The following is a 27,500-nucleotide window of genomic DNA, read 5'->3' as shown; positions in this document are numbered from 1 at the left end:
CAGCAGCAGCAGCAACAACAACGCAAGAAGCAACTTAGTGGAAGAGGCAGCAGCAACGCGTGCGTCAGCAGCAGCGACTGCAGCAGCAGCAGCTGCAGCAGCTGCAGCAGCTGCAGCAGCAGCAGCAGCAGCAGCAGCAGCACAAAGTGCCCTAGCGGCAGAAGCAAAGCGCAAAACAAAAGCACCACGCAGCAACAGAAGCACAAACAGCAGCAGCAGCAGCAGCAGCACTATCAGCAGCAGCGCCACCGCAGCAGCAGCAGCAGCAGCAGCAGCACTGTCAGCAGCAGCAGTAGCAGCACCGTCAGCAGCAGCAGCAGCAGCAGCAGCAGCAGCAATTACTCGACAACTTCGTCTTGAAGGCCGAAGCTTTCCACCGCGTCTTTAACTTCTATAAGATGAGGAAATTGCTGCTGCAGCAGCGGCAGCAAAGAGAGTATGCTGCTGTATGTGAGGGGTATTTCGTGCTGCCCATTTATCAGTCTCGCCACTGCTGCTGCTGCTGCTGCTGCTGCTGCTGCTGCTGCTGCTTCTGCTGCTGCTGCTGCTGCGGCTTCCCCGCTGCCTGCGGAGGCAGAGGCGGCGCCCGCCGACGCTGCTGCTGCTGCTGCATCTGCTGCTGCTGCTGCAGCTGCTGCTGCTGCGGTGTCTTTCGCTTCTAATGGAATCCGCTGCTGCGGATAGGTCACAGCAGCTTCCGCGAAACCCTGCTGCTGCTGCAGCAGCAGCAGCAGCAGCAGCACCTGCTGCAGCAGCAGCAAGAGGGGGGAGCGCGCAGCCATTGCTGTGGGTGCCGTTGTAGCCAGACCATCGCATGCAGCAGCAGCTGAGGCGCCCAACTGCAGCAGCAGCAGCAGCAGCAGCAGCAGCAGCCGCTGCAGCAGCAGCAGCAACAGCAGCAGGAAGAGGTGGCTGCCTCAGCAAAGGTCGCGGGCTGCGGCTAGGGGCCCCACCATTGCAGAAGCAGCAGCAGCTGCTTCGAGTGCTGCAGCACAGTTGAGTCTGCTGCTGCTGCTGCTGCTGCTGCTGCTGCTGCTGCTGCTGCTCCAGCAGCAGCAAAGCAACAAAAGTGGCGAAGGGCTGCAGCGGCTGGGGTCGTGGCTGGCGAGCTGTCTATACACCCCGGAGCTGCCGAAGCGAGCTGCTGCAGCAGCTGCTGCTGCTGCTGCTGCTGCTGCTGCTGCAGCAGCAAAAGGCTTTTCTTCTGCTGATCTTCTACAAAAACGTCGCCTCTATAAGTCAGTAAGAAGATGGAAAACCCTTTGCTGTCCTTCTGGCGGCTCGCAGCGTGCTGTTGCTGCTGCCGCTGCTGCTGCTGCTGCTGCTGCTGCTGCTGCTGCTGCTGGTGTTGCGCAAGCAGCAGCTGCCAAAGAAGCTTCTTTTGCGCAAATCCGGAAAACTTGAAGTAATTGTTCTTTTTAATTCATTGAGAATAAAAAAAGAATTCAAAAAAGTGTTTTGGAAGTTCGGGGCTTCAGGGGGCTGCTGCTGCCACCAGGTCGTTTGAGGTGTACAGACAGCTCGTGCTGCTGCTGCTGCTGCTGCTGCTGCTGCTGCTGCTGCGGCTTTAATTCATTTCCGTTTCTTTCCTTTCGCCAATTTGCTGCTTTTTGCTGCTGCTGCTGCTCCTCGTGTCAGTGAGCAGCAGCAGCAGCCGAGACTCTAAGACACTGAACTGCCTCGAGCAACGCCTCTGCCGCCTCAAACCCTAAACCCTAAACCCTAAACCCTAAACCGTAAACCCTAAACCCTAAACCCTAAACCCTAAACCCTAAATGAGTGATGCCCGGGGGCTGCAGCGTAGAAGGCTGCTGGGACTTCCCCGTGGAAGAGGCATAGACGTTAGCCGTAGCCTCAGCCTCCAACTCGCAAACCCTAAACCCTAGACCCTAAACCCTAAACCCTAAGATCTTAACCCTAAACCCTAAACCCTCAACACGAAACCCTAAACCCTAAACCCTGCAGACAGTGGCTGATTCTGTCGCAGCGGATAGCCGCCAGTCTGTTTCGAGTGTATGTACACCTGGCGCATTCAGGAGAAATGCATTTATTTTAATTTGTTTCTTTTCGGAATTAAAAATGAAAATAAAATGGAAATAAAGAAAGAAAGAGTTTATTTTAATAAATGTGGAGTTTCTGAAGGGCAAATAAACTCCCAAGTGGAAAAATGATTTTAATTTGTTGAAATCTCAAAAACGATTTTGGCGCATGCATCAGGTGTACGTACACTCGAAAAATCCGCATTTTCGTCTCGCGTCGAAAAGTTCGTTTTTCTTCTTTAAGGCCAAATAAAAAGTTTAAAAAAGAAAAAAACACCCTTTTAGAGTTTATTTTTATATTTTTAAAGTTTCAAAAAGATAAAAACACCTTTTTAGGGTTTATTTCGTTTATTTTCAAGTGCAGAGATCCACATGATTGCAAAATACACTTGGAAAAAAAACGCAAATTCAAAAGTGGAAAACATCTTCAAAAAGAAGTCCAATTAATGACTTTTTTATTTTCCATTTTATTTACTCTTTTTTCCATTTTTTTTTATTTCAAAAATACTTTTTGCATGCAACCCCATCCAAATATTCCCATGTCATATTTTGGGATTTTCGACTATATGGTAAAATCTATATAAATATATTTATATTTATATTTATATTTATATTTATATTTTGCATTTATATTTTATATTTAATTTATACCATTATAAACCCTTTGCATATCTTTTTGGATATTCATACATACATGCCATTGATGAACACTCTATACATTATATATATATATATATATATATATATACATATATATATGTATATATATATATATATATAATATATATATATATATATGTCTATAGCATATATATATATGTGTATATTTATACTATATAAATTTGTATACATATAATGTAAATAATAATATGTATATTTATGGAATTAAAAAGACAATTTAAATTAAATGAATGAAGTTGCATGCATGCGCAAGCAACTCCATCAATAAAGTACTTGTGAAGCTGAGGAAGTAAAATGATGAAAATAATGAAAAGACAAAAACAAGAAAATTAATTTTGAATGGATTTAAATTTAATTTGAATTTATGGTGTCTATACAGCTTTTGCAGGGGCTTCTGCAGAAACGCATGCAAACAGAAAAAGAATTTTTTGTTTTTATTTTAAAAATAAATCTCTGTTTTCTTTTTGTCTTTTGTGCATTTGTTGTCTTGTTGAGGTGTACAGACAGCCCGGAGGTCTGCAGTGGCCGGAAGCTTTTCTTCATAAGTTGGAAAGTGTCATTTAATTCATTCATTTCATTTGTTTTTAAAATAGATTTGTTTGAATTGGTTTAAATGTCCTTTTATTTGTTTTTAAATTGCATCTATTTAAATCAATTTAAATGCCTTTTTTGCCTAATGTGCAAATATACAAAAAGGCATTCCTTTTGAAGGACACTTCTACGCCTAGGCAACTAAATGAAAAGAAATAGAAGAATACATAAATGAAAAGTGAAAAGGAAATAATAAAGAAATAATAAATAATTAATAAATAATAAATAATTAATAAATAATAAATAATAAAGAAATAAATAATCCAGAGTTTCTCAGCTACTGCCAAGAGCCGAAAAAGCCGCCATTGGGGGCCCGGCGCAAATAAAGGCAAATATGAATTGTTTTTTTTGAAGTTGGAGATAATTGAATTAAAATAGAAAATAAATAAAATAAATAATAAAGATTTGAATTTGTCTTTAAATGAGCATTCGAATGATATATAAGGAGCTTTGGAGCTTCGAACTGCGCGCATTCTGCGGTGTACGTACACCTGAGCGCATGCATGCGAGCGAACTAAAGAAGAATTAAGTGATTAAATGGACAAACTGAAGCGGAAAAAAAGGAGAATTAAATAAATTAAATCCTTAAATGCGGGAAATGAAGAAATAAAAGATTAAATCATCAAAAAAACGAAAAATCCTTCATTTTCCCCCCATTTCTTCTCCCCAAAGACTCTCTTCCTCCTCAGTCAGAGGCAGCTGATCTTCTTCAGCAAGAATTGGAATTTCAAGATCTGACTCGGAGTCAGAATCAGATTTATTTCTTTCTTGTCTTCTTCGAATTCTCTTTTGTAATTTTCTTTCTTTTTTGTCTAAGGCCTTCTGCTGCCTTTCCTGTTTGCGGCGCCTCCACCAGTCCCGCGCGCGGTTAAATTCCAGCATGCTGGGGTCCTCTGCTGCTGCTGCTGCTGCTGCTGCTGCTGCGCTGCTGCTGCTGCTGCTGCTGCTGCTGCTCAGCGAGTTCTCGAGGCCGTCGTACAGCGCAGCGTCCGCGTCCTCCGCGGCGTCTTCTGCTGCTTCTGCTGCTGCTGCTGCTGCTGCTGCTTCGTCAGCAGCAGCAGATAACTCCGAGAAACTCTCAGGGTCCTCAGGGAGGGGCCCTGCAGCAGCAAATGCAGCAGCAGGGGGCCCCAGGGGGGCCCCCTCGAGCTGCCCCTCTGCTGCCAGCAAGTTCGAGGACACTCGGAAGCAGAGGCCTCCAATGGGAGCTGACAGAAGTGCTGCTGCTGCTGCTGCTGCTGCTGCTGTTCGCAGCGTGGGCTTCGCCCAGCTGCTAGCCGCCCGCCAGGCAGCGGCGCTCCTTGTGCAGCGCTGCGCCTAGGGGCCTCTTTCCCGCATTTGAAGGATTTAAACCTTTTAAATGCATTTAATTCTTTTTTAAATTATAATTTTAATTTAATTTCACAAATTAATTAAACAAATGACGGAAAATGGGGCCCTGCAGCGGCTGGCGGCGCCGCCGACGGCGGGCGCCACCGACGGTCACCTGGGACTCCGAACTGCAGAAACTTGAATTTTTAACTCCAAATTGAATTATTTTGAATTATATTTATTTAATTTTAATTTTAATTTGTTATTTTCAAATTTATTTTTACTTTTAAAACAGTTTTAATGCTCTTCTCGAGATGGCGCTCATCGGCTCGGTGGCTGCGGTGTCTGTACACCTGGACAGTACACTGGAAAGCTGATGCACTCGCCTCTCCACCATTTTAAATTAAAATTTAAATTTAAATATAAATTAAAATTTAAATTTAAATACTTTTTAATTTAATATTAATAATTTTAAAAAGCTAAAAATGAAAATAAATTGCTGCTGGTGTTCTGAAAGTATTTCAAAGACTTCGATACTTGCGCAGCCTCTGCTGCAGCAACGCCGTGCTCCCGCTACTGCTGCTGCTGCCGCTCTAGCTGCTGCTGCTGCTCTTGCTGCTGCTGCTGCTGCTGCTGTTGCTGCTGCTGCTGCTGCTGCTGCTGCAGCATTTATTCCCCCTAGTTGCAACTATCTGTAAATGCGATTAAATGAAAGTCTCGAAATGGAAAAATAATAAAGCGAAAGACTCAGGCGGCTCGCCGAGGGTGCCAGCCGCCCAAGCTCGCAACCCTAAACCCTAAACCCTAAACCCTAAACCCTAAACCCCACCCCCCGAAATGGACAGTTGCGGCGATCAGTTGCTGCTGCTGCAGAACTGTTGGAGCTGCTGCACTTGGACGAGTCAGCAGCAGCTGCGTTGAGCTTGTGCGCCAGCCCGCGAGCCCAAACCCTAAACCCTAAACCCTAAACCCTAAACCCTAAACCCTAGGCGTGGAAGACCAAACCCCAAACCCTAGTTTGGCTGCAGAGCCTGCACGTGCAAGAAGCTGGAGGCGCCGTCTTTATTGCCTCCGCCCTTCCTGCCTTTGCCTTTTCTTTTTTTCTTATTTTCCTTTTGGAGAAAAGCCGGGGCCGAATCAGCAGCAGCAGCAGCAGCAGCAGCAGCAGCAGGCGCTGCAGCAGCAGCAGCCGCGTCGGAGTCGGCCGCGTAGCCAGCCGGCAGCAACGCCTCCCCGGCTTCAAACTCCGAAGACTCCGAAGGCTTCAGCAACAAAGCAAAAGAAGAAATGGAAAAAGAAAAGAAATGAAAAGCCCCGAGGGCTGCGAGGGTTCGTGCGAGTTTCATTTCGGGTGTACAGACAGCTGCGCGCGCGGCCGCGGCGAAACGCGCACTCCCGGAAAACGCGGAAAACCACTTCTGGGCCGAGAAATGGACTTTCTTTTCCGTTTAAAAGCCACTTTTTGCAAACAATTCAAATAATTGGACTTTTTAAAAAGAGATTCCGCGAAAAAACGCGAAGAAGACGCCGAGGAAGCGCCGCGAGAACCTGCAGCAACCGCGGGCTCTCCAGAAGCGAGTCCGCCCGCCACGCAACAGCCAGGAGGCTAAAAACGCCAGAAATTAAATAAAAGACTTTGTTTTAGATTTGTTTTGTCTTTTAAGAAACGTTTAAAAGAAAAAGAGTGAAAAAAACCGCAAAGGAAGAAAGCCCTGGGCTGGCGAGCCTGCAGAGGCCGCAGCCGGGGAGCCGCGGGGCCGTCGCGCGCGGCCGGCGCCGCCGATCCTGCGCAAAATAGCTCCATTTTGCGTTTATTTTTTCGCAGTTTTATTTATTTGTAATTTTAATATTTAAAAATAAACAGAAGACGCGAAAAGAAGCGCGAAAAAGGCTCCAAAGGGCGCGGAGGACGCGGCGATCTCGAGCCAGCCCTGCGTCACCGGATCTGGCGCGGGAGCTGCGGCGAAGATTCTGCGGGGAAAAGTGCTTGAAATTGAATTTAAATTCAACATTTGAATTCAATTTAATAAATTTAATTCTTTTAAACTTTATTTAATTCAATTTGACGGAGAAATCCGCGCAGCCGCGCGAAAAAGTCCTCGCCGGACCGATCGCGCGAAGACCGGTGGTGCTGTCGGCGCTGCTGCTGCTGCTGCTGCTGCTGCTGCTGTCTTGCAGCTTTATTCTACACCGAAATGCTTCAAATTAATTCAAATTAATTTAAATTTTAAATTAATTTAAAACCGCATTTTTATTTCGCATTTAAAGGCCCCTTTTGAGGTCTGTGCCCGCAGATCGACCGCCGGGCTGCTGGCGGCGCAGCTGCTGCTGTCCGCAGCAGCAGCAAGAGGACCGGCTCGCTGCTGCTGCTGCTGCTGCTGCTGCTGCTGCTGCTGCTGCTGCTGCTGCTTGTTTTTAATTCTTTTTTGGATTTGGGTTTAAAGAGCCCCTAGTTGAGCAGTTTCTGGATTTCTTTTTTGACTGTCCGGGTGTCGCGGGCCGAGATGTCTGTACACCTGAAAAAAGCTGCCTTCTTGGCGGCCCTTTCTTTGTTTTTACTTTTTAATTTTTTTCTTTTTTCTCCCGCAGCAACTTTGCTGCTGCGCGCAGCAAAGCTGGACTCTGCGCTGAGTCCCAGCAGCTTCGTGCAGAGGTCCAGGCTGGGGCTCAAGAAGAAGCGCAGGCCAAAGCAGCAGCAGCAGCAGCAGCAGCAGCAGCAGCAGCAGCAGCAGCTGCAGCTGCCGCTGCACCTCCCCTACTCAGAAATGGCCGAAGCAGATCTCCTGCGGCCCAGTGCAGAGTCGGGGGACTCTAGCTGGGAGGAAGAAGACACAGAGGGCCCCCAAGACCCAGCAGCAGCAGCAGCAGCAGCAGCAGCAGCAGCAGCAGCAGGACCCGCCTCAGCTCCTGCTGCAGTCGGCAGAAGGAGGGTCACCTTGGGGGATGTCCTCGGCAGCAGCAGCAGCAGACGCCCCCGGCGGCCTCCCCGAAGAGTTCCTTCAGTGAAATATGAAAGAGTAAGGAGAGAAATAGAAGGTAGAAAAGAGATGCAGCAGCAAGCAGCAGCAGCAGCAGCAGCAGCAGCAGCAGCAGAAGCGGGGGCCCCCGAGGCGCCCCGCATGCCCACTATTCCCCTGCCCCCCATTCCCCCAGCAGCAGCAGCAGCAGCAGCAGCAGCAGCAGAAGGAGATGATGAGCATTTGTATGAAGAGATAGATATTGGGGGGCCGCACTCGGCGCCGAGCAGCAGCAGCAGCAGCAGCAGGAGCAGCAGCAGAAGGAGCAGCAGCAGGAGAAGCAGCAGCAGGAGAAGCAGCAGCAAATCCCGCAAAAAGCTCCCCTCTTTGCTGCGGCAGCAGCTAGAAACCCCACAGTCCAGAAAGAGTGCAGAATTGACAGAGTGGGAAGATGAAGTTTCAACTCTTATTTCGGGATCGGGATCGGGATCGAAGTCGATCCCGGGATCGGGATCGGGATCGGGAGTTGTGGGGAGGGAGCAGCAGGAAGAAGGGGACGACGAGCCGATTTTCGGGTCCTATATGCGCCGGGGGGCCGGCAGGCAGCAGCAGCAGCAGCAGCAGCAGCAGCAGCAGCTGCAGCAGCAGCAGCAGCAGCAGCTGCTGCCGCCGCAGCCAACACCCCGCCGTTTCGGCCCTAGGAAAACTCTCCATGGGGCCCCCGGCTGGAGACCAACTCCAAAACCCCGGAAGCTTCTGAAGGCTGCTGTGAGTCACTCGCCAGCTTCTGCTGCTGCTGCTGCTGCTGCTGCTGCAGCAGCAGCAGCAGAAGGCAAGGGCGCAGCAGCCACACCCAAGAGACCACCTACACCCCCCAGAAGGATGGGGCTTGAAGACCAGCTGCGGCAGCTGCAGCTGCAGGAGGGAGAGCAGCAGCAGCAGCAGCAGCAAGAGGAAGAGCAGCAGCAGCAGCAGCTAGAAGAGCAGCAGCAGCAGCAGCAGCAGCAGCAGGCTGCAGCAGCAGCAACAGATGACGAAGATGAGGGGCCCCCCGACTTCATTCCCCCACCGCCGCCATTCAAAAGGCCGGATCCCACAGAGTAGCCTTAAGTTGATTTTAAAATAAATAAATAAATAAATAAATAAATAAATAAATAAATAAATGAATAAATAAATAAATAAATAAATAAATAAAATAAAAAAATAAATAAATAAATCAAAAAGGAGAATCGGAGGGGGCGGAGCCGTTCGGGTGTCTACGCAGCTGAGGTGTCTGTACACCCGAAGAAGGCGCGACTTCGGGTCTTTTTATGTTCAGAAAAAACATTTTAAATTAATTTAAAATTTAATTAATTAATTAAATTAATTAATTTAATTAATTAATTTAATTAATTAATTTAATTTTAAATTAATTTTAAATGCAAATTGAACAATTAAATCCCGTTTAAATGCCAAAATGGACCTCCCAATTGCACTCTCCCAAACCCTAAACCCTAAACCCTAAACCCTAAACCCTAAACCCTAGAACTGGAGATATTGGCGGCTCTTGTGTAGTCGCTGGCAGCGGTAAAAAGAGAGCAACAAAATCCAATTTAATTTATTTACAATTTTTAATCTGCAATTATTAATTTGCATTTATTAATTTCCATTTATAAATTTAAATTTATTTATATTCTATCTTGTGCAACTTCTGACAAACACAGCGTGTTGCTGCAGCAGCTGCTGCTGCTGCCACTGCTGCTGCTGCAGCTGCTGCTGCTGCTGCTGCAGCTCGACTTTTATGGACTTGTAAATTTTATTTGATTGTTTAACTCAATTATTCATTTAAATTACCTTTGTTATTAATTCTATTTATTTACTTAGTTTTTTATTTGCATGCATTTGCCAGTCTTTTCCCCTTTCCTCTTGAAAAACAGCAGTTTGCTGCTGCAGCAGAGGCCCTAAAGCCGCAGCAGCAGCAACAGCAGCAAACAGCTGAAGCCTACACCAGCAGCAGCAGCAGCAGCAGCAGCAGCAGCAGCAGCAAGAAGCAAACATAATGAATTTGCCATTTAGCCATCCATAAAATGTTCATTCGTTTATTTAAATCCATAAAAAGGTCAGCCAAAATCAGGGGCCGACGATCTGCTGCAGCAGCTGCTGCTGCTGCTGCTGCTGCTGCTGCTGCTGCTGCAGCTAGTGATTTGCTGCAGCAAAGCGTTCATGTCAAAGACACGGGGGCCCCCCCAGCCGCAGTCTAAATGCCCCAGGCCCTGCAGCAGCAGCAGCTGCAGCTGCTGCTGCGGCAGGCAGCGCCGGAGGTAAGCAGCACTTGCCTCTGCAGCACAAACAAACACAAACGCTGCTGCTGCTGCTGCTGCTGCTGCTGCAGCAAAAGGGAAGGAAAAATTCCCAAAGGGAACATCCAGAAGCAACAGAAACCACGAGGGTTTAGGGTTTAGGGTTTAAATCTTAGTAAAGATGGTAAACGCGAGAGTGCCCCAGCAGCAGCAGCAGCAGTAGCAGCAAAAGCAACCCCAGCAGCAGCAGCAGCAGTAAACGCAGCAGCAGCAGCAGCAGCAGCAGCAGCAGCAGCAGCAGCAGCAGCGGCAGCAGCAGCAGCAGCAGCTAACCCGGCATCACGAGATTGTCATCTGTTCCAAGAAATACAAAAAGTTTGCTGCGGATTCTTTCTATGGGGTATCGGCCTCGCGGCACTATCAGCTCAGGCAGTCCTGCTGCTGCTGCTGCTGCTGCTGCTGCTGCTGCAGTTGCTGCTGCTGCACCGCTGGGAGGCTCAGCAGCAGCAGAAGCCAAAGTTGACAAGGGTTTTGTGCTGCGCAGCTGCTGCAGCCAGTGAGCGAAATTTTGGCGCGAGGTGCCCCCTGCAGAAGCAGCAGCAGCAGCAGCAGCAGCAGCAGCAATTTTGACAGCAGCAGCTCTTGTAGAAGCAGCAGCAGTATGCAACGAAATGAGCAGCAAAACAGCAGCAGCAGGCTTTGCAGCAGCAGCACGAGCAGCAGCTACCGCATTGGTAGCAGCAGCAACATCAGCAGCAGCACCACCCGCACTAGCAGCGCTCGCAGCATCAGCAGCATCAGCAGCATCAGCAGCATCAGCAGCATCAGCAGCATCAGCAGCAGCAGCAGCAGCAGCAGCAGCATCAGCATCAGCAGCATCAGCAGCATCAGCAGCATCAGCAACATCAGCAGCATCAGCAGCAGCAGCAGCAGCATCAGCAGCATCAGCAGCATCAGCAGCAGCAGCAGCAGCAGCAGCATCAGCAGCAGCAGCGCTCGCAGCAGCAGCAGCAGCAGCAGCAGCAGCAGCAGCTCCCACCTGAGGGCGTGTGCGTGAAGTTGATGATCAGCTGCTGCTGCTGCAGCTGGGAACTGTAGAAGCACATGCTGCTGCTGCTGCGGGCCCCCACAAGAGCATCTCCTGCTGCTGCTAAAAGGGCCCCCGGCAGCAGCTTGACAGCAAGCTTGAGGGCCCCCAAGACAGCAGCAGGGCGTTTGCTGCCGAGCTGCAGCAGCAGCAGCGCAGCACGCGGCAGCTGCTGCAGCGGCTGCAGCAGCAGCGGCGGAGAAAACAAAACCCCACAAGGACACAAAAGACACAAAGAAGGACAAACTGAAAAACTAATCAGCAGCTGTGCTGCACCTTGAGACTGCCCCACGCAGATAATGCCCCCCCCAAACGCGCTGCTGCTGCTGCTGCTGCTGCTGCTGCTGCTGCTGCTGCTGCTGCTGGTGCTGCTGCTGCTGCTGCTGCTGCTGGTGCTGTGGTTGGCGGCGCTGCAGCTGCACGCGTTGTTGCTGCTGGTGGTGCTGCTGCGTTGGCAACTGCACCTGCTGCTGCTGCTGCTGCTGCTGCTGCTGCGTGTCTTTGCTGCTGCTAAGGCTTTGCTGCGCATTTGCTGCAGCACGCGCGAATTGCTGCAGATGTACTGCAGCTGCGCAGGACAATCATAAAGGGCCATTTCGTTGAAGGACCAAGAAGCTGCTGCTGCTGCTGCGTCGAAGGCAAAGGGCGGCGCCTCGCTGCTGCTGCTGCAGATGCGCGGACAGCTGCTGCTGCTGCTGCTGCTGCGGCTGCTGCGGCAGCTGCTGCTGCGGCAGCTGCTGCTGCTGCTGCGGTTCAGCCCAAAGCAGCAGCGCGGGGCTCCTTGAGAGTCTTGCGCTGGGCCAACGGCCTGCTGCTCCCCAGCAGCAGCAGCAGCAGCAGCAGCAACTGCAACGGCTATATCGTCAGCAGCAGCAGCAGCTTGCTGCTGCTGCACATCGCTTCTCAAGCTGCTGCTGCGAGAAGGGTTGCATGCGCTGCCTCTTGTAGAAGCAGAAAAGTCCGAACCCAACCCTTCGTCGCTCCCCTGCTGCTGCTGCTGCTGCTGCTGCTGCTGCTGCTGCTGCTGCTGCTGGTCTGCGCCCTCACAGCAGCGCAGCAGCTGCAGCAAATCGCCCCCCACTGAGCAGCAATTGGGGGTACACACAGTGGCAGCTGCGCAGCCACCCGCAGCAGCAGCAGCAGCAGCAGCAGCAGCAGCATCTGTGGGCCCTTCATCCGCAAAGCAAAAAGAAGCAAAAGAGGCGTCCCTTGCATGGCCAGTTTGCTGCTGCTGCTCTTGCTGCTGCTGCTGCTGCTGCTGCTGCTGCGTGGCTACTTGCCTGCTCCAGCGCATCTTCAGCAGCAAGATGGAAGCCTCTCTGCATGCATTTAGCAGCAGCTGCTGCTGCTGCTCTTGGGGCTTTCCCCGCAGTTGTGGCAGCGGCGTAAGGCCGCTGCAGCGGCAGCAGAATAGAGAGCAAACCTCTTCATCAGCAGCAAGCTGCTGCTGCTGCTGCTGCTGCTGCTGTTCCTGCTGCTGCTGGTTCTGCTCGTGCTGCTGCTGCTGCTGCTGCTGCTGCTGGGCTTGCTGCAGGAGCAGCTGCTGCTCAGCAATGAAGGCGTGCAGCGTCCACAAGGAGAAGCCGCTTCCCCCCGCTACCTGCTGCTGCTGCTGCTGCTGCTGCTGCTGCTGCTGCTGCTGCTGCTGCAGGTGCCGGGTGTACTCGTTGCCCCTGGAGTTTGCAAGCCAGACTTCTCCCCCTTTTGCTGCTGCAGCAAAAGGCAAAGAAAGCCACCCGCTGCTGATCCAATTAAGAGAAGACTCCAGCAGCCCGTGGGTAAAAAAGAAGACTTTCCCGCTGCAGTCTGCTGCCAGCCTGCTGCTGCTGCTGCTGCTGCTGCTGCTGCTGCTGCTGCTGCGGGTGTCCGCTGCTGGGGAGGGCTCGAGGTGCCCTGCTGCGGGCGGCGGCGTGGGCGCTGCAGCAAGAGCAGCAGCAGCAGCGCGTGCTGCTGCTGCTGCTGCCCCCGGGTCAATTTCTTCGCAGCAGCAGCTGCTGCTGCAGCAGCAGCAAGTGACCCGCAGCAACTTGTAAAGAAAGATCTGGTAGCCGTCAGCTGTATGTACACTGTGTCTCTCAGCTTTGAAAAATCCCCTGCTGAGGCTGTGGGTGTATCTCTCCATGAGGTCTGGGCAGAAGCGCAGCAGCAGCTGCTGCCGCTGCTGCTGCAGCAGCAGCAGCAGCAGCCTGCGCAGGCTCCCGCACAGCAGCTTGCTGCAGCTCTCAGCAGCAGCTGCTGCTCCAAAACAATTCGAAATTCTACTTATTAAAGAACCAAAGAAAAGCCTGGAAGAGGCCACAGAAGCGCTGCTCAGCCTTGCTGCTGCTGCTGCTGCTGCTGCTGCAGCAGAACCTGCAGCAGCAGCAGCAGAAGGCTCAGGAGGGGCACTAGAAGCACCTGCAGCAGCAGCAGCAGCCGCAGCAGACACAGCTGCTGCAGCGGGCTGCTGTCCTTTTTTTTCATCCTTGTCTTCTTCGTGTGCAACAGCAGCAGCTGTTGCTGCTGCTGCTGCTGCTGCTGCTGTTTGCCTAATGTTGACTGACACGGATAGAGCTGCTGCCACCTGGGAGTCCTGGCAGTGCTGCTGCTGCTGCTGCTGCTGCTGCTCTTCTGGTATCGTCTCAGCAGCAAATAAAGCCTCGTTGAAGTCGCTCTGTGCTGCTGCTGCTGCTGCAGCAACAGCAGCAGCAGTGTCTACTGGCGCATTTGTAGCACAAGGATGATAGAGAGCAGCAGCAGCAGCACGGCGAGACCCTTCGTCTCTCAAAGGCTCCAGCAAAGCTCTTTGCTGCTGCTGCTGCTGCTGCTGCTGCTGCTGCTGCTGCTTGTGTGCAATGCTGTCTGCGCCGTCGCGTGCAGCAGCAGCTGCTGCCCCCTCCATCTAGAGTTGCTGCTGCTTGTCCCCACGATGGGGGTGGAGGAAATGGGGGGGCTTGCGGATCTGCTGCTGCTGCTGCTGCTGCTGCTTCTGCTGCTGCTGCTGCTACTGCTGCTGCTGCTGCTGCTGCTCTTGCTCAGGCCATTACGGTGTGCCTTGTAAATTGCGATCTTTGGGGCCCCTGGTGGAGCAGCAGCAGCTGCTGCTGTTTGCTGCTGCAGAGCTGCTGCTGCTGCAGCTGCTCCTACGAGGCGCGGCAAGGCCGAACCGGCAGTGCTGCCGCTACTGCTGCTGCTGCTGCTGCTGCTGCTGCTGCTGCTGGGGCTTGAATTCAGCGTCGATGAGGCCGGAAGGCCCAGCAGCAACGAGCCGCTGCTGCTGCTGCAGGATCCGGAGAGAACTGCGGCAGCAGCAGCTGTGGGGCCTGCTGCAGCAGCGCAGCAGCTGCGGGGGGAGGAAGCTGAATTCAATGTTGCTGCTGGCTGGCTCGCGGATCAGGGGCCTCGGGGGGCCCTAGAGGCTCAAAAACTTCTCCAGAAATGTATTTTAATGCATGCATGAATTAAAATTGAAATTAAATCGAAAAAGAAGGAAAATTGGGCAGCTTTCCTCGAGCCGACGCGGCGGCGGCGGCAGCGCTGCAGCGCCAGCAGCAGCAGCTCGCGCGCAACTGCCCCGGAATTGCATTCTTTGCCTTTGTCTTCTTTGTTTATTTTAATTAAAAACCAAATGCAATTCAAATTTGCAATTTTAATTCCAAAAAGAGCTGCGGAAGCTGCAGCAGCAGCGCCGCGGCTGCCCGCGCCGCGTCCTGCGGACTCCAGCGCCGCCTCCGGGGTGGAGCCGATGCGGGGGTTATTCGCCGTTTAAATCTTTTCTTCCAAAAACAAATGAGTTTAAAATCTCATTTTAATTCATTTCCGCAAAAAAAATCCCCAAAAAGGCGCTCGCCGCGGGCCGCCAGCTCCGCGGCTGCGCTGCAGCAGCCGCGCCGCTGCTGCGCTAGCTGTCTGTACACCTGAAAAAATCGCCATTTGCTGCAGTTTCTTTTCCTCTTTTTCGCCCCCAGCTCTCCCCACTTCTTTTAAAGTGCCTTTTTGTCTTTTTTGGCATTAGAAGAGATCCAAAGGGGGCCGGCAGCAGCAGCTTGCCTCTTGCTGCAGCCCCTGCTGCTTCGTGTCTTCTTTCTCTGCGAGCAGCTGCAGTCGTGGGGCCCCGCAGCTCTGGGAGCTGGATCGGGATCGGGATTGGCTGCTGCAGCAGCTGCAGCAGCAGCAGCAGCAGCAGCTGCAGCAGCAGCAGCAGCAGCAGCAGCAGCTCGAAGCAGCAAGTGAGGAGGCCAAGGTGTCTGTACACCCGGAAAGTAGCCAGCAGAAAGCCACAAAAAAAAAGGAAATATTGAAACACTTTTAGCTGCGCATTAATTTAAAAACAAAAATAATTAAACTCAGAAATAACTGACGAAGAAGCAGCAAATAAAATAAATCTTTTAATTCCAAAAACTGCCAGAGGTGTGCAGACACCTCAAGCGCAGTTGATATTCTGAGGTGTACGTACACCTGCGAGAAGAACTCCCACTATAAACGCAGTTGGGATTATTGATTTACATTTAATTATTCGATTCATTTGATTTATTTTATTTAATTTATTTAATTTATTTAAGTTATTTTATTTTATTTACTTTATTTGTTTTATTTATGTTTGAATTCATAAAAGCAGCAAAAAGCAGCAAAGCCGCTACAGCAAAAGTTGCAGCAGCAGCAGCAGCGCTGCGGTGTCTGCTGCTGCTGCACTTTCTTCATTTATTTCTTATCTCCAGATGATATTAATTAACTAACTAATTGATTAATTGATTAATTGATTAATTGATTAATTAATTAATTAATTAATTAATTAATTAATTTAGTTATGATTTATATATTTTGTTTTGTTTTTATTTCTTATAGCTTCTCTCTTTTACTTTTGTTGAAAGGTAAAGAAACATTGTAACATTTTCCTTTATGTTTGCTTGCTTCATGAAGACATAAATAAATAAATAAATAAAATAATAAATAAATAGATAAATAAATAAATAAATGAATCAATAAATAATAAATAAATAATAAATAAATAATAAATAATAAATTAATAAATAAATAAAGTTCGAAACAAATAAAAATAATGGCAAATTAATGAATTAATTAAAAATTGAAATATAATGGAAAAGTGAAGGATTGCATGATGTGTATGTACACTCCAATGCCTGTACTGCATTCAGGTGTTCTTTCATTATTTAATTTTATTTATTTCTATTCTTTTTAAATCTTTTCATTTATTCTTGAAGAGGATTAAAAAGATTATTAAATATATAAATATAAAATAGAAAATAAATTTAATATTTCTTTTGCTGGGGCATTGGCTGAGGCAAAGCAGCAGACACAGAACTCCTTTTCGAGGCCGGGGTTTAGGGTTTAGGGTTTAGGGTTTAGGGTTTAGGGTTTAGGGTTTACAGCCAAAAAGCACAGAATGCTGCTGCCTTTCTGTTTCTGTTTTGTTTCTTTAATGTCAAATTCAAACTTTAGTTTTTGGCTCTTTAACAAGCAGTTTTGTTATCTACAAACAAACAAATAAGTAAATAAATAATAAATAAATAAATAAATAAATAAATAAATAAATAAACAAATAAATAATATTAAAAAATAAAAAATAGATTTATATTTAAAAATTAAATTTGTCTTGGCGGTACGCTGGGGTGTATGTACGTACACCTGAAAGTTTGCACCTGTGAATTTCGAATTTATTAAATTGGAAAAGAAATAAATATAAAGATACAAAAAGGCCTCTGGGCTTATACTGCTGCTGCTGCTGCTCCTGCTGCTATTGCTGCTGCTGTTGTTGTTCGTGCTGCTGCTGCTGCTGCTGCTGCTGCTGCTGCTGCTGCTGCTGTTCTTTTGGTTCTTTGGTGATACCTCTTGCTGGCGCTTCACATCTTGCTGCGTAAGCAGCCCAAACTACGAAGGCAACTTGACTTATGAAGAGAGCCTTTTAGGCCAGCAGCAGCAGCAGCAGCAGCAGCAGCAGCAGCAGCAGCAGCTGGGGCAGCAGCAGCAGCGGCAGTTGCGTTGCCGATGTTGCGGCTGTGGGCGTTTCTTCTCAGAACTAGCAGCAAAAGTAATTAATTAAATTTGTTTTACTTTTGTTTTATTTTATAATTCATTTTTATTTCAAAAGATTCGAAAATGCCGCTTTTATTCGCAGATTTGCAATGCGCGTGTGCGCTCGGTGTACTGACACCCCAGCTGGCCGCGGCCGACCGCAGCAGCAGCAGCAGCAGCAGCAGCAGCAGCAGCAGCAGCAGCAGCAGCAGAACGGAGCTGCTGCGCGGCGAAAGAAGTTTAAATAGTTATTTTAAGAAATATAAATCCTTTTTGGATTTAAATATCAAATTAGTTTCATTAAAAATGCAAAACTTTTGCTGCTTTCCCGCCGATTTCCCCCGGGGGCTCCGGCGGCTGCCCGCGTGTGCAGGAGGTGGCGGCGCTCGCCTGCTGCTGCTCTGAGTCTCGTCTTTGTTTAATTTTGGAATTAAAAATTAAAATTTAATTTAAATAAATAAATTTATTTCAAATTTCCACTTTTCAGAGACAAAAGCCGCAGTTAGAAGCCCCCGGGGGGCCCAAGGTCACCTGCCGTCTCACTCCGAGGCCCCCACTGGTGCTGCAGCAGCAGCAGCAGCAGCAGCAGCAGCAACAGCTGCAGCAACAGCTGCTGCTGCTTCTGCTGCAGCTACTGCAGGCAGCGAACAGCAGGGCTACACACCGTGAAAAAGTTACGCTGCTGCTTTTGCTGCTGCTGCTGCTGCCGCTGCTGCTGCCGACGCGTAGTGCTTTAGTGTCGAGCAGTGTCGTACTGCTGTTGTTAGAGTTCAGAGCCTAGGGTTTAGGGTTTAGGGTTTAGGGTTTAGGGTTTAGGGTTTAGCATGCAAAACCGTGAACTTAATGGAGTCTCCTGAGGACATCCCCGGCAGCGTCGGCCGCAGCCGCCGCCGCCGCCACCACAGCAATACCAATCAACAGCAGCAGCAGCAGCAGCAGCAGCAGCAGCAGCTAGAGCCACAGCAGCAGCAGCAGGAGCAGCAGCAGCAGGCGCAGGCCCCTGCTGCAGCTCCAGAGCAGCAAAGTAGCATTGTCGAAGAGAGACGCAGCAGCAGCAGCAGACACACAGGGGCTCTCGGCGCGCAGCTGCGTCGCCGCTTCAGAAGAAAACCCCACAGCAGCAGCAGCAGCAGCAGCAGCAGCAGCAGCAGCAACAGAAGACAGGAACGCCTGCAGAACAGAGACAGCGTACTGAGGGTCCTTCCTTTCGACCAGTTGCTGCCGCTTGCTGCTGCAGCAAAAGAGAAAAGCAGCACAGAACACACAGCTGCAGCAGAAAATGAGCAGCAGCAGCAGCAGCAGCAGCAGCAGCAGCAGCAGCAAGCTTGGGGATCTCCCGCAGTTCGTTTGCCCTTTTCTAATCTAGAAGTGGAACTTTATAGGGGCCCCCCTTTGTCTGCTGCTGCTGCTGCAGCAGCAAAAGCAGCAGGGCCTTTCTTGAGTAGGAAGCTGCTGCCTTTGCTGCGCTGCGCGCTGAGTTGCTGCTGCTACCGCGGCGCTGCTGCTGCTGCAGCTGCAAAGCCCTTGCAGCAGCAGCAGCTGCAGCAGCTGCTGCAGCAGCTGCCCCACGGCTACATCTGCTGCCACATTCTTCAGGAAGCAGCAGCAAGACTCAAGCAAGCAGCAGGGCTTCCAAGCGACCCCTTTGCAAAAGAGCAGCAACACAGCAGCAGCAGCAGCAGCAGCAGCAGCAGCAACAGCTTTTTCCACTTCTACGAGTTTGCTGCTGAAGGGCCCCTGGGGCCCCACAGCAGCAGCAGGGAGGCCCCTGAGCAGGGCCTCCCCCGCAGCAGCAGTCTTGCTGCGCTGCAGGAGCTGCTGCAGCAAAACGAAGTGCTGCAGCAGCTGCTGCAGTACTACAGCCTGCTGCTGTCCCCTGAGCTGCTGCCTCTCGTGTCTCTTCGACGCGGCCTGCCCTGCGCAGCAGCAGCAGAAGCAGCAGCAGCAGGCGCAGCAGCAGCAGGAGCAGCAGCAGCAGGAGCAGCAGCAGCAGAAGCAGCAGCAGCAGGCCGCAGGAGCGCGCTGCTGCTGCAGACGGCCCCGCTGCTGAGCTGCCTGCCCATCGCCCCGTGGCACCTGTGGTGGCCCAAAGCAGCAGCAGCAGCAGCAGCAGCAGCAGCAGCAGCAGCAGCAGGGCCGCCGCTGCGCTGCTGCTTCCGGGTGTCTGTACAGCTGCTGCACGTGGCTCTCTCCGACTGCCACTTGTTCAGAGAAGAAGATGCAGCAGCACAAAAGTTAATTTCTACTTTTGAAGTTTATTCTTATTTGCTGCGCTGCTGCAGCGGGCAGCAGCTAGCAGCAAGACTTTGCTGCTGCTGCTGGCTTTCCAGAGAAGTCCGAAGCAGCTGTGGGGCCCCACAGGAGCTGCTGCCGCTGCTGCAGGCTGCTGCTGCAGTCGTCGACGCCTTCGAGCAGCCGCAGCCGCTGCAGCAGCAGCAGCAGCTGCTGCTGCAGCACCTGCAGCGGCTCCCGCTGCTGCAGCAGCAGCTGCAGCAGCTCAGCTCCTGGCTCTCCGCGCTCAAGGCACAGGAGCCCCAGGTAGGAAGCAGCAGCAGTTTGCTGCTGCCGTTGCTGCTGCGCTTGCCGCCGCTGCTGCTGCTGCTGCCTATGCTGCTGCTGCCTATGCTGCTGTTGCTGCTGCTGCTGCTACTGCTGTTGTTGCTGCTGCTGCTGCTACTGCTGTGCTGCTGCTGCTGAGCTTTGGGTGCAGCTGTGGCAGAAGTGGAGAAGCCATCTGCAGCAGCGGCGGCTGCTGCGGCTGCAGCGGGACCAGCAGCAGCAGCAGTTTGCTGCTGCACTGCTGCTGTTGAGCAGCAGTGGCAGCAGCTGCTGCAGCACAGGGAGCGCCAGGGCTTTGCAGCAACGCCGCTGCAGCTGCAGCACATTCTCCAGTCGTGAGGCATGCTGCTGCTCTTGCTGCTGCTCTTGCTGCTGCTCTTGCTGCTGCTGTTGCTGCTGCTCTTGCTGCTGCTCTTGCTGCTGCTCTTGCTGCTGCTCTTGCTGCTGCTTTTGCTGTTTCTTTTGCTGTTGCTGCTGCTGCTGCTGCTGCTGCCTGGTTGCTGCAGCAGCATTCGCTCTAGTCCTTATTTTGCCTTCTCCTTCGCCAAATAAATTATCTTTATTATCCTTATAATTGTCACTTTTAGAACATTTATTACTTTTTTATTTTTATTTTTATTTTTATTTTTATTTTTATTTTTATTAATTATTTATTATTATTTTCATTAATATGCTTTTATAGGAAAGATGCAGCAGCAGACAGGCAGCAGCTCATCGAAGAAGTAGCAGCAGAGCTCGAAGAGCTCCTTACCTACAAAGTCGACACTCAGCAGCAGCAGCAGCAGCAGCAGCAGCAGCAGCAGCAGCAGCAGCAGCAGCAGCAGCAGGAGGTAGGGTTTGATGCTGCAGCAGTCCTTGCAGCTATACTGTACAAGCTGAGCAGCACAAAAGTGAGAAAACCGGGAGAGCCTCTGCAGCTGCTGCTGCTGACTTCCCCAGTAAGTTAACAAGGGTTTAGGGTTTAGGGTTTAGGGTTTAGGGTTTAGGGTTTAGGGTTTAGAGTTTAGGGTTTGGCGATGCACCGTAAAGCCCTAAGCCTCGGAAGAGGCGAGTGCAGCAAGTAGTTGATAAAAAGCATTAAAAATAAAAAAATTAAAAATAAAAATAAAAATAAATAAATAAAATAAATAAAAGAAAATAAAAATATATTAAATCCTAAAAATAAAAATAAAAATAAATAAATAAAATAAATAAAAGAAAATAAAGGTATATTAAACTGCCGCAAAACGCAGCAGCAAAAGCTAGCTGCTTCAAGGCCTCTAAACCCTAAACTCTACCCCAAACCCTAAACCCTAAACCCTAAACCCTAAACCCTACGCTGCAGCGTTTGTGCTGCAGCCCGAAGGCCAAGAGCAGCAGGGGCCCCCGGGGGGCCCCCAGGGGCCCCCGGGGGGCCCCCAGGGGCCCCCGGGGGGCCCCCAGGGGCCCCCGCAGCTGCCGCTGCAGGAGCAGCTGCGGCAGCTGCTGGCCCGCAACTTAGCTGCTGCTGTTTGCTGCCGCATTAATGGCAAAGCTGTGGGGCCCCACACCCAAGTGGGCCTCAGCTTTCCTTACTTTTCTTCTGCTGCTGCATACCCTCTTGCTGCTCCCCTGCCCTTCGACGCCCTGCAGCAGCAGCAGCAGCAGCAGCAGCAGCAGCAGCAGCTGCAGCAGCAGCCGCTGCAGCAGCAGCAGCTGCTGCAGCTGCAGCAGCAGCCGCTGCAGCAGCAGCAGCAGCAGCCGCTGCAGCAGCAGCAGCTGCTGCAGCAGCAACAGCAGCCGCTGCAGCAGCAGCAGCTGCTGCAGCAGCAACAGCAGCAAGAGGAGGCGCTCGCCTCGTTTCAAACCACCTTGAAGGAGCCGCTCGTCGATATTTCGCTACACGTTGGAGTCACGCACCCAGGTCAGCAAGGGTTTAGGGTTTAGGGTTTAGGGTTTAGGGTTTAGGGTTTAGGGTTTAGGATTCAGGCTATTGAGTTCACTTTGTGGGCTTTTGGGCCCCAAGTTTTCAGCTTGACTTCAATTGGGGCTAACTAGCCGCAGTCTTCGGAATCCGGGGTCTCGTCTTTAGGGTTTAGGGTTTAGGGTTTAGGGTTTAGGGTTTAGGGTTTAGGGTTTAGGGTTTGCGCAGGCCTTCCCAAGCCCATAGAAGCCCAAGTGGCAGTGCCGCTGCCCCCACAGTTTGAGGCCTTTGCGCAGCAGCTGCTGCTGGGGGGCCCCCTGGGGGCCCCCCGGGGGGCCCCCCAGGGGCCCCCCCCTCCCCCCATATCTTGTCCTATGACTGTGTGCATAGATCTTCCCTTTGCTTCTCCCAGCAGCAGCAGCAGCAGCAGCAGCAGCAGCAGCAGCAGCAGGGGGGAGAGGGGAGCGGGGCAGGAAGACGGGCCCAAGCGGACTCCTGCAGCCGCTGCTGCTGCTGCTGCTGCTGCTGCTGCTGCTGCTGCTGCTGCTGGGCAGCCTGCGCTGCAGCTGCTTAGATCAGACCCCCGCCTCGCGGGGCTGTGGGGCCGCTGCAGCACAATTGATTCTGCTGCTGGGGGGGCCCCGGGGCCCCTCCTTGAACCTGTGCCTTCTTTCTTGCTTCTTGAAGCAGCAGCAGCAAGAGACAGAGAGCAGCAGCAGCAGCAGCAGCAGCTGCTGCTGCTGGACATGCCCCTGTGGGGGGGGCTTCCTGCGACGCACGCTGCAGCAGCAGCAGCAGCAGCAGCAGCGCCTGGACTGAAGCTGCAGCAGCAAGAGCTGGCTGCTGCTTGGGCTGCAGCAGAGCAGCGCAGCCGCTCCGTTGCTGCTGCTGCTGCTGCTGCAGCACGCGCTGCTTCTGCTGCCTACGTCGCAGAGGCAGCAGAAGCAGCAGCAGCAGGAGTTTATGCTGGCACCGACGCAGAAGAAGATGGCAATGCAGCAGCAGCAGCAGCTGCTGCTGCTGCTGCAGCAGCAAGAAGGAGGCCCTTCTCTCTTGCTGCTAGGCATGTGCGTTCTGTGTTTAACAGAATAGCCCGCGCAGCAAACAGCACCCCACAGCAACCTGCTGCTGCTGCTGCTGCTGCTGCTGCTGAATCAGCAGCAGCAGCAGCAGGCGAGGCCGGCAGCGGCTTGCAAACCCCCATCGACTCTCCCAGCGCTGCTGCTGCTGCTGAACCAGCAGCAGCAGCAGCAGCAGCAGCAGCAGCAGCAGCAGCAGCAGCAGGGCCAGTCTTCGCAACTGAGCAGCAGCACGAAAAACTTCTTCCCATATCTTCTGTTTTTTCTTTAGAGTCGGGGGGCCCCTCAGCAGCACTTGTGCAGCAGCAGCTGAGCTTTGGGGGCCCCCAAGAAGAAGCTGCTGAGCCCCATTCGACGCTGTCTCCTTTTGAGTGAGTCCAACTTCGCTGCTGCTGCTGCTGCTGCTGCTGCTGCTGCTGCTGCTGCTGCTGGTGTTAGTGGGTGTGCGTTGCTGCAGGCCCGGTGGGGCTGCAGCAGCGCAGCAGCTGCACTAACAGCAGCAGCAGCTGCTGCTGCTGCTGCCCATAGATGCGTCACAAGGCGCCTTTGCTGCTGCTGTTGCTGCTGCTGCTGCACTTGCTGCTGCTGCACTTGCTGCTGCTGCTGCTGCTGCTGCAGGAACTGGTGGCGAGTCGCTGGCTGTTTAAAAGTCCGGATCACAATTGCTGCGATGCCGCAGCAGACTGAAGAGCCCACAAGTCTTATCTCCCCAGGTACCCATTAGCCCTAAACCCTAAACCCTAAACCCTAAACCCTAACCCTCAAACGCTGAGCCCTACACCTCAAACCCTAAACCCTAAACCCTAAAGCCCCCCTCAAAGCGTCCACCCAAACCCCTAGGGGCCCCTAGGGACCCCCGTAGGTCCCCTGGGGGCCCCTGGGGACCCCTGGGGGCCCCTGGGGGACCCTGGGGGCCCCTGGGGGCCCCTGGGGGCCCCTGGGGGCCCCTGGGGGCCCCTGGGGGCCCCTGGGGGCCCCGTGAGGGCCCTTTGGGCGTCCTTTGGGGGCCCCCTGGGGGCCCCTGGGAGCGTTCGGGGAGGGTACTAAAAGGGTTTGTTGTGGGGTTTTGCTTTTAGGGTTTGAATGGTTGGCAATAAAAAAAGAAAAGGCAGCAGCAAGAGCCCGCCAGCCCTCAGCTGAGGTGTACGTACACCGCAGACTCCCGCAGCCCCAAGAGGCCCTTTTCCAGGGCCTCAACTGCCCCCCTTTAGTACCCTTTCAGGAGGCCCTGGGGGCCCCCCTGGGGGCCCCCGGGGGGGCCCCCGGGGGGGCCCCCGGGGGGGCCCCCGAGGGGTCTCCGTGGCTTGCGGCGCTGGCGCAGATGTCCCACAAAAGTGTAGAACTTTATCCTGTGTCTTTTCTGGGAAAGTCTTTTAGAATTTGCTGCAGACTGCAGCGGCTGTACGCTGCTGCTGCTGCTGCAGCAGCAGCAGCAGCAGCAGCAGCAGCAGCAGAGCCGGTCGCAGCCACCGACTGGGAAGCACTGCTGCAGCTTCTGAGGCAGCAGAAACGAAAGAGGGGCCCCCCAAGGGGGCCCCCCGAGGCCCCTGGGGGGCCCCCGGGGGCCCTCTGGGGTCTGTGGGGTTTTGAGGTGAGTTTGAAAATAAAAATAAAACTTTAAAAGGTTTTAATTTATTTATTTTTAAAACAAAAACTGCCACAAAAGAAAACCAAAAAAGACAAACTTAGATGCATCAGAGGCACTTGAAAGTGGCAGCAGAGTATTTTTAGTGCAACGCTGCAGCAGCAGCAGCAATAGCAACAGCAGCAGCAGCAACAGCAGCAACAGCAACAGCAGCAGCAGCAGCAGCAGCAGCAGCAGCAGCAGCAGCAGCAGCTTTGACCTGCATGCGTCTGCTGCAGATGGGCTTCTACGAGCGAAAGCTGCGGCATTTTCTTCTCACAAATGAAGACGCAGCAACAGCAGCAGCAGCAGCGCTGCTGCTGCTGCCGCAGCCGATGGAGCAGCTGCAGCCAGCCCTTGAGGCGGGCCCCACAGAGCCCTCTGAGCCTCAAACAGCAGCAGCAGCAGCAGCAGCAGCAGCAGCAGCAGCAGCAGCAGGAGAGTGTCCGCTGTTACTTAGAAGCGGCTTGCTGCGGTACCTGCTGGCCCCGCTGCAGCAGCAGCAGCAGGGGGCACTGACGGAGGAGCAGCTGCAGCAGCAGCTGCAGCTGCTGGAGCAGCAGCTGCAGCAGCTGCTGCAGCAGCGGCCAGTGCTGCCGTACGCTGCTGTAGTAAGAGAAGCAAATCTGCGCATTTGCTTCCTCCCGCTGCTGCGGCTTTGCTGCAGCAGACGCAACAAGTGCTGCTGGGGGCCTTTGCTGCTGCTGCTGCTGCTGCTGCCTGTGGCGCTGCGCCGGCGGCTGCAGCAGAAGGAGAAGCAGCAGCAAAGTAAACGCCTGTCTTACCTGTGGCAGGACCAGCAGCAGCAGCAGCAGCAGCAGCAGCAGCAGCAGCAGCAGCCGACGATGGAAATCCGAGCCTTTGTGCGTTTCTTCTCCCTTTCAACTTTTATTTATTTTTAATTTTTCTTTTAAATAAAATGGCAGCTGCAGCTGCCGAATAACACTTGGCGAGCCTATGCACATGCTCCTCAGCCCGCTGCTGCTGCTGCTGCTGCTGCTGCTGCTGCTGCTGCTGCTGCTGCTGCTGCTGCAGGTGCGGGGCCTCTACAACGTCCCGCTGCGGCGGCTGCCAGCAAACCCTTCAGAATGGCACAGCAGATACCGACAGGGGGGCCCCCTGGGTTTGGGGGCCCCTGGATTGGAGGGTTTTAAGCTTTATGGGGGCCCCCCTGCTGCTGCTGCTGCTGCTGCTGCTGCTGCTGCTGCTGCTGCTTGCCCGCAGGGCTGCTGCTGCAGCAGCTGCAGCAGCGGCAGCAGCAGGCCCCACGCGGATGTGCTGCAGCTCAGCTGCCCCTCTGTGGCTGTGAGAGTTTGCTTCCCCGATTTAGGCATAGACGCAGCAGCAGAAACAGCAGCAGCAGCAGCAGCAGCAGCAGCAGCAGGAGAAAACCTTGTCTTGAATCAGGTGATGCTGCTGCGCTTTAGTTCCTGTATGTCTTTTGTTTGTTTGTTTATGTTTATTGCATTATTTAGATTATATTATTAATTAATTTAATTAATTAATTTAATTAATTAATTAACTAATTAATTTAATTAATTACCGAATTACTTAATTAACTAATCAATTAATTAATTAACTTATTTATTTATTTATTTATTTATTTATTTATTTATTTATATTTTATTTTCTTTTATTTCCCTTTTATGTGCAAAATGAAGTTGGCAGCATTTAAGCACAAGTGCAGATTTAAAAATAAAATAGAAATAATAAAAGTAAATAATATAAATAAATATATATAATATGAATAAATAATATAAATATAAATAAATATAAATATAAATAAATATAGATATAAATAAATATAAATATAAATAAATATCAATAAATATAAACAAAAACAAATTAAAACAGATAAAATTAAATATAAATAAATATAAATAAGTACAAATTAATAAAAATAAATCCAAATAAATATAAAGGAGTATAGATAATAATATAATGTAAATGTAAATATAAATATAAATATAAATATAAATATAAATATAAATATAAATATAAATATAAATATAAATATAAATATAAATGAATTATGTGCGGCAGCAGTATAAATATTTTTATTTATAATTTTTGGCGAATTAATTTTTATTTATTATTCATTATTCAAAATGAATCGTAGTAGCTCTTGTGCTGCTGCTGTTGCTGCTGCTGCTATTGCTGCTGCTGCTGCTGCTGCTGCTGCTGCAGGCAATATCTCTTCCGCTGCTGCAGCTGCAGGGCATGACTGGAGAGCAGCTGCAGCAGCTGCGGGGCCACGTGTACATATCTGTTTATGACGACTTAAGCAGCAGCAGCAGCAGCAGCAGCAGCAGCAGCAGCAGCAGCAGCGGGGGCCCGCAGGTGCTGCTTGGCTGCTTGCAGCTCCCGTGGCAGTCGCTGCTGCTGTCGGCCACGGAGGGGGCGGCTGACATCGTTGCTGCTGCTGCTGAGCAGCAGCAGCAGCAGCAGCAGCAGCAGCAGCAGCAGAAGCAACTCTTCAGCAGGCTGCTTGATGTTGCTGCTGATGGCAGCTGCTGCCTTTGCTTCCTCAACGGCTGCTTCCGGCTGCAGCAGCCGCGGGGGCTGTTGACGCATGCGCGGGTGTCTTACTTGGCAGCAGGCCAGCAGCAGCAGCAGCAGCAGCAGCAGCAGCAGCAGCAGCAGCAGCAGCAGCAGCAGTGGACCACTGGTCTCTTGGCAGAACCCCCCTTCGACTTGTTCGTTTCCCTCAAACTCGAAATCAGGGGCCCCGCTGCTGCCTTATGCTGGGGGCCCCCCCGGCCGCTGATGCCTGAGGAGCTGCTGCCGCTGCTGCAGCAGCAGCAGCAGCAGCAGCAGCAGCAGCAGCAGCAGCAGCAGCAGCAGCAGGTCGGCAGCAGCACAAACGAAAGCTGGGCCCTCATCGCCCACGACCGCCGCTGGAGGCGCCGAGCCAGGCGCTCAGGTGTATGGACACCTCCCTCTTCAATTGGTAACCTAAACCCTAAACCCCAAACCCTAAACCCTAAACCCTAAACCCTAAACCCTAGCTCAGCTTCTCTTCACAATGGCCCCTGGACGTGCAGGCTGGGGTTTAGGGTTTGGCTCTGCACGCGCATCAGCAAACTCCCATTAGCCTTTAGGGTACTGGGCTTAGGGTTTAGGGTTTAGGGTTTAGGGTTTAGGGTTTAGGGTTTAGGGTTTGTGGTTTGTGCGTTTGCGGTGCGGCAGCGGTGGACAGCCACGGGCAGCTGCTGCTGCTGTGCAGGCTGCTGCTGCCCGCGCTGCCGCCTGCTGCTGCTGCTGCAGCATTTGATCCTTTTTGCTTCGAAAGAGCAGCAGCATTTGTTTCTTTGCTGCCCACTGTTCAGGCCTCTCAGGTTTTCAAAAGTAAACAGACACAAACACTCTAGTGGCTAGCTAGCTAGCTAGCTAGCTAGC

At 51.7% G+C, this 27,500-nt stretch overlaps 5 protein-coding genes across 5 annotated transcripts in view; 2 read left to right on the top strand and 3 right to left on the bottom strand.

Annotated features, from left to right (window-relative positions):
* ENH_00073700 (zinc carboxypeptidase, putative) overlaps positions 1 to 782 on the bottom strand; it is a gene marked incomplete at both ends in the record, with an annotated part of 9,430 nt that extends 8,648 nt beyond the window's left edge. The window contains one exon of the mRNA XM_013577596.1: positions 343 to 782. Within this exon, the coding sequence (XP_013433050.1) occupies positions 343 to 782 (440 nt within the window). The remainder of the gene's footprint in view (positions 1 to 342) is intronic.
* Positions 783 to 3,953: 3,171 nt separating this feature from the next.
* ENH_00073690 (hypothetical protein, conserved) lies at positions 3,954 to 5,019 on the bottom strand (the record flags this gene model as incomplete). The annotated part of the gene is made up of 2 exons (XM_013577595.1): positions 3,954 to 4,581; positions 4,976 to 5,019. The coding sequence occupies 2 exons, from the start codon at positions 5,017 to 5,019 to the stop codon at positions 3,954 to 3,956; spliced, it is 672 nt and encodes a 223-aa protein (XP_013433049.1).
* A 2,107-nt stretch (positions 5,020 to 7,126) lies between these two features.
* On the top strand, positions 7,127 to 8,683 carry ENH_00073680 (hypothetical protein, conserved; the record flags this gene model as incomplete). Its single annotated transcript, XM_013577594.1, has 1 exon — positions 7,127 to 8,683. The coding sequence occupies one exon, from the start codon at positions 7,127 to 7,129 to the stop codon at positions 8,681 to 8,683; it is 1,557 nt and encodes a 518-aa protein (XP_013433048.1).
* A 995-nt stretch (positions 8,684 to 9,678) lies between these two features.
* Positions 9,679 to 13,826, bottom strand: ENH_00073670 (hypothetical protein, conserved; the record flags this gene model as incomplete). The annotated part of the gene is made up of 3 exons (XM_013577593.1): positions 9,679 to 9,896; positions 10,192 to 10,443; positions 10,898 to 13,826. 3 exons carry the CDS (start codon positions 13,824 to 13,826, stop codon positions 9,679 to 9,681), a joined length of 3,399 nt encoding a protein of 1,132 aa, XP_013433047.1.
* Positions 13,827 to 17,800: 3,974 nt separating this feature from the next.
* Positions 17,801 to 27,500, top strand: part of ENH_00073660 (hypothetical protein, conserved) — a gene marked incomplete at both ends in the record, with an annotated part of 13,851 nt that continues 4,151 nt past the window's right edge. Inside the window, 11 exons of the mRNA XM_013577592.1 lie at positions 17,801 to 19,191; positions 19,288 to 19,495; positions 19,772 to 19,851; positions 20,199 to 20,454; positions 20,855 to 21,398; positions 21,627 to 22,848; positions 23,096 to 23,190; positions 23,554 to 24,068; positions 24,341 to 24,964; positions 25,326 to 25,508; positions 26,289 to 27,024. Coding sequence (XP_013433046.1) covers positions 17,801 to 19,191; positions 19,288 to 19,495; positions 19,772 to 19,851; positions 20,199 to 20,454; positions 20,855 to 21,398; positions 21,627 to 22,848; positions 23,096 to 23,190; positions 23,554 to 24,068; positions 24,341 to 24,964; positions 25,326 to 25,508; positions 26,289 to 27,024 — 5,854 coding nt within the window. The remainder of the gene's footprint in view (positions 19,192 to 19,287; positions 19,496 to 19,771; positions 19,852 to 20,198; positions 20,455 to 20,854; positions 21,399 to 21,626; positions 22,849 to 23,095; positions 23,191 to 23,553; positions 24,069 to 24,340; positions 24,965 to 25,325; positions 25,509 to 26,288; positions 27,025 to 27,500) is intronic.

This window comes from Eimeria necatrix, genomic scaffold (assembly GCF_000499385.1).
Source record: "Eimeria necatrix Houghton genomic scaffold, Enh_scaff73, whole genome shotgun sequence".
Lineage (NCBI taxonomy): Eukaryota > Apicomplexa > Conoidasida > Eucoccidiorida > Eimeriidae > Eimeria > Eimeria necatrix.
Note: the sequence above shows the minus strand (reverse complement) of the source record. Positions and strands in the feature narration are given on the sequence as shown.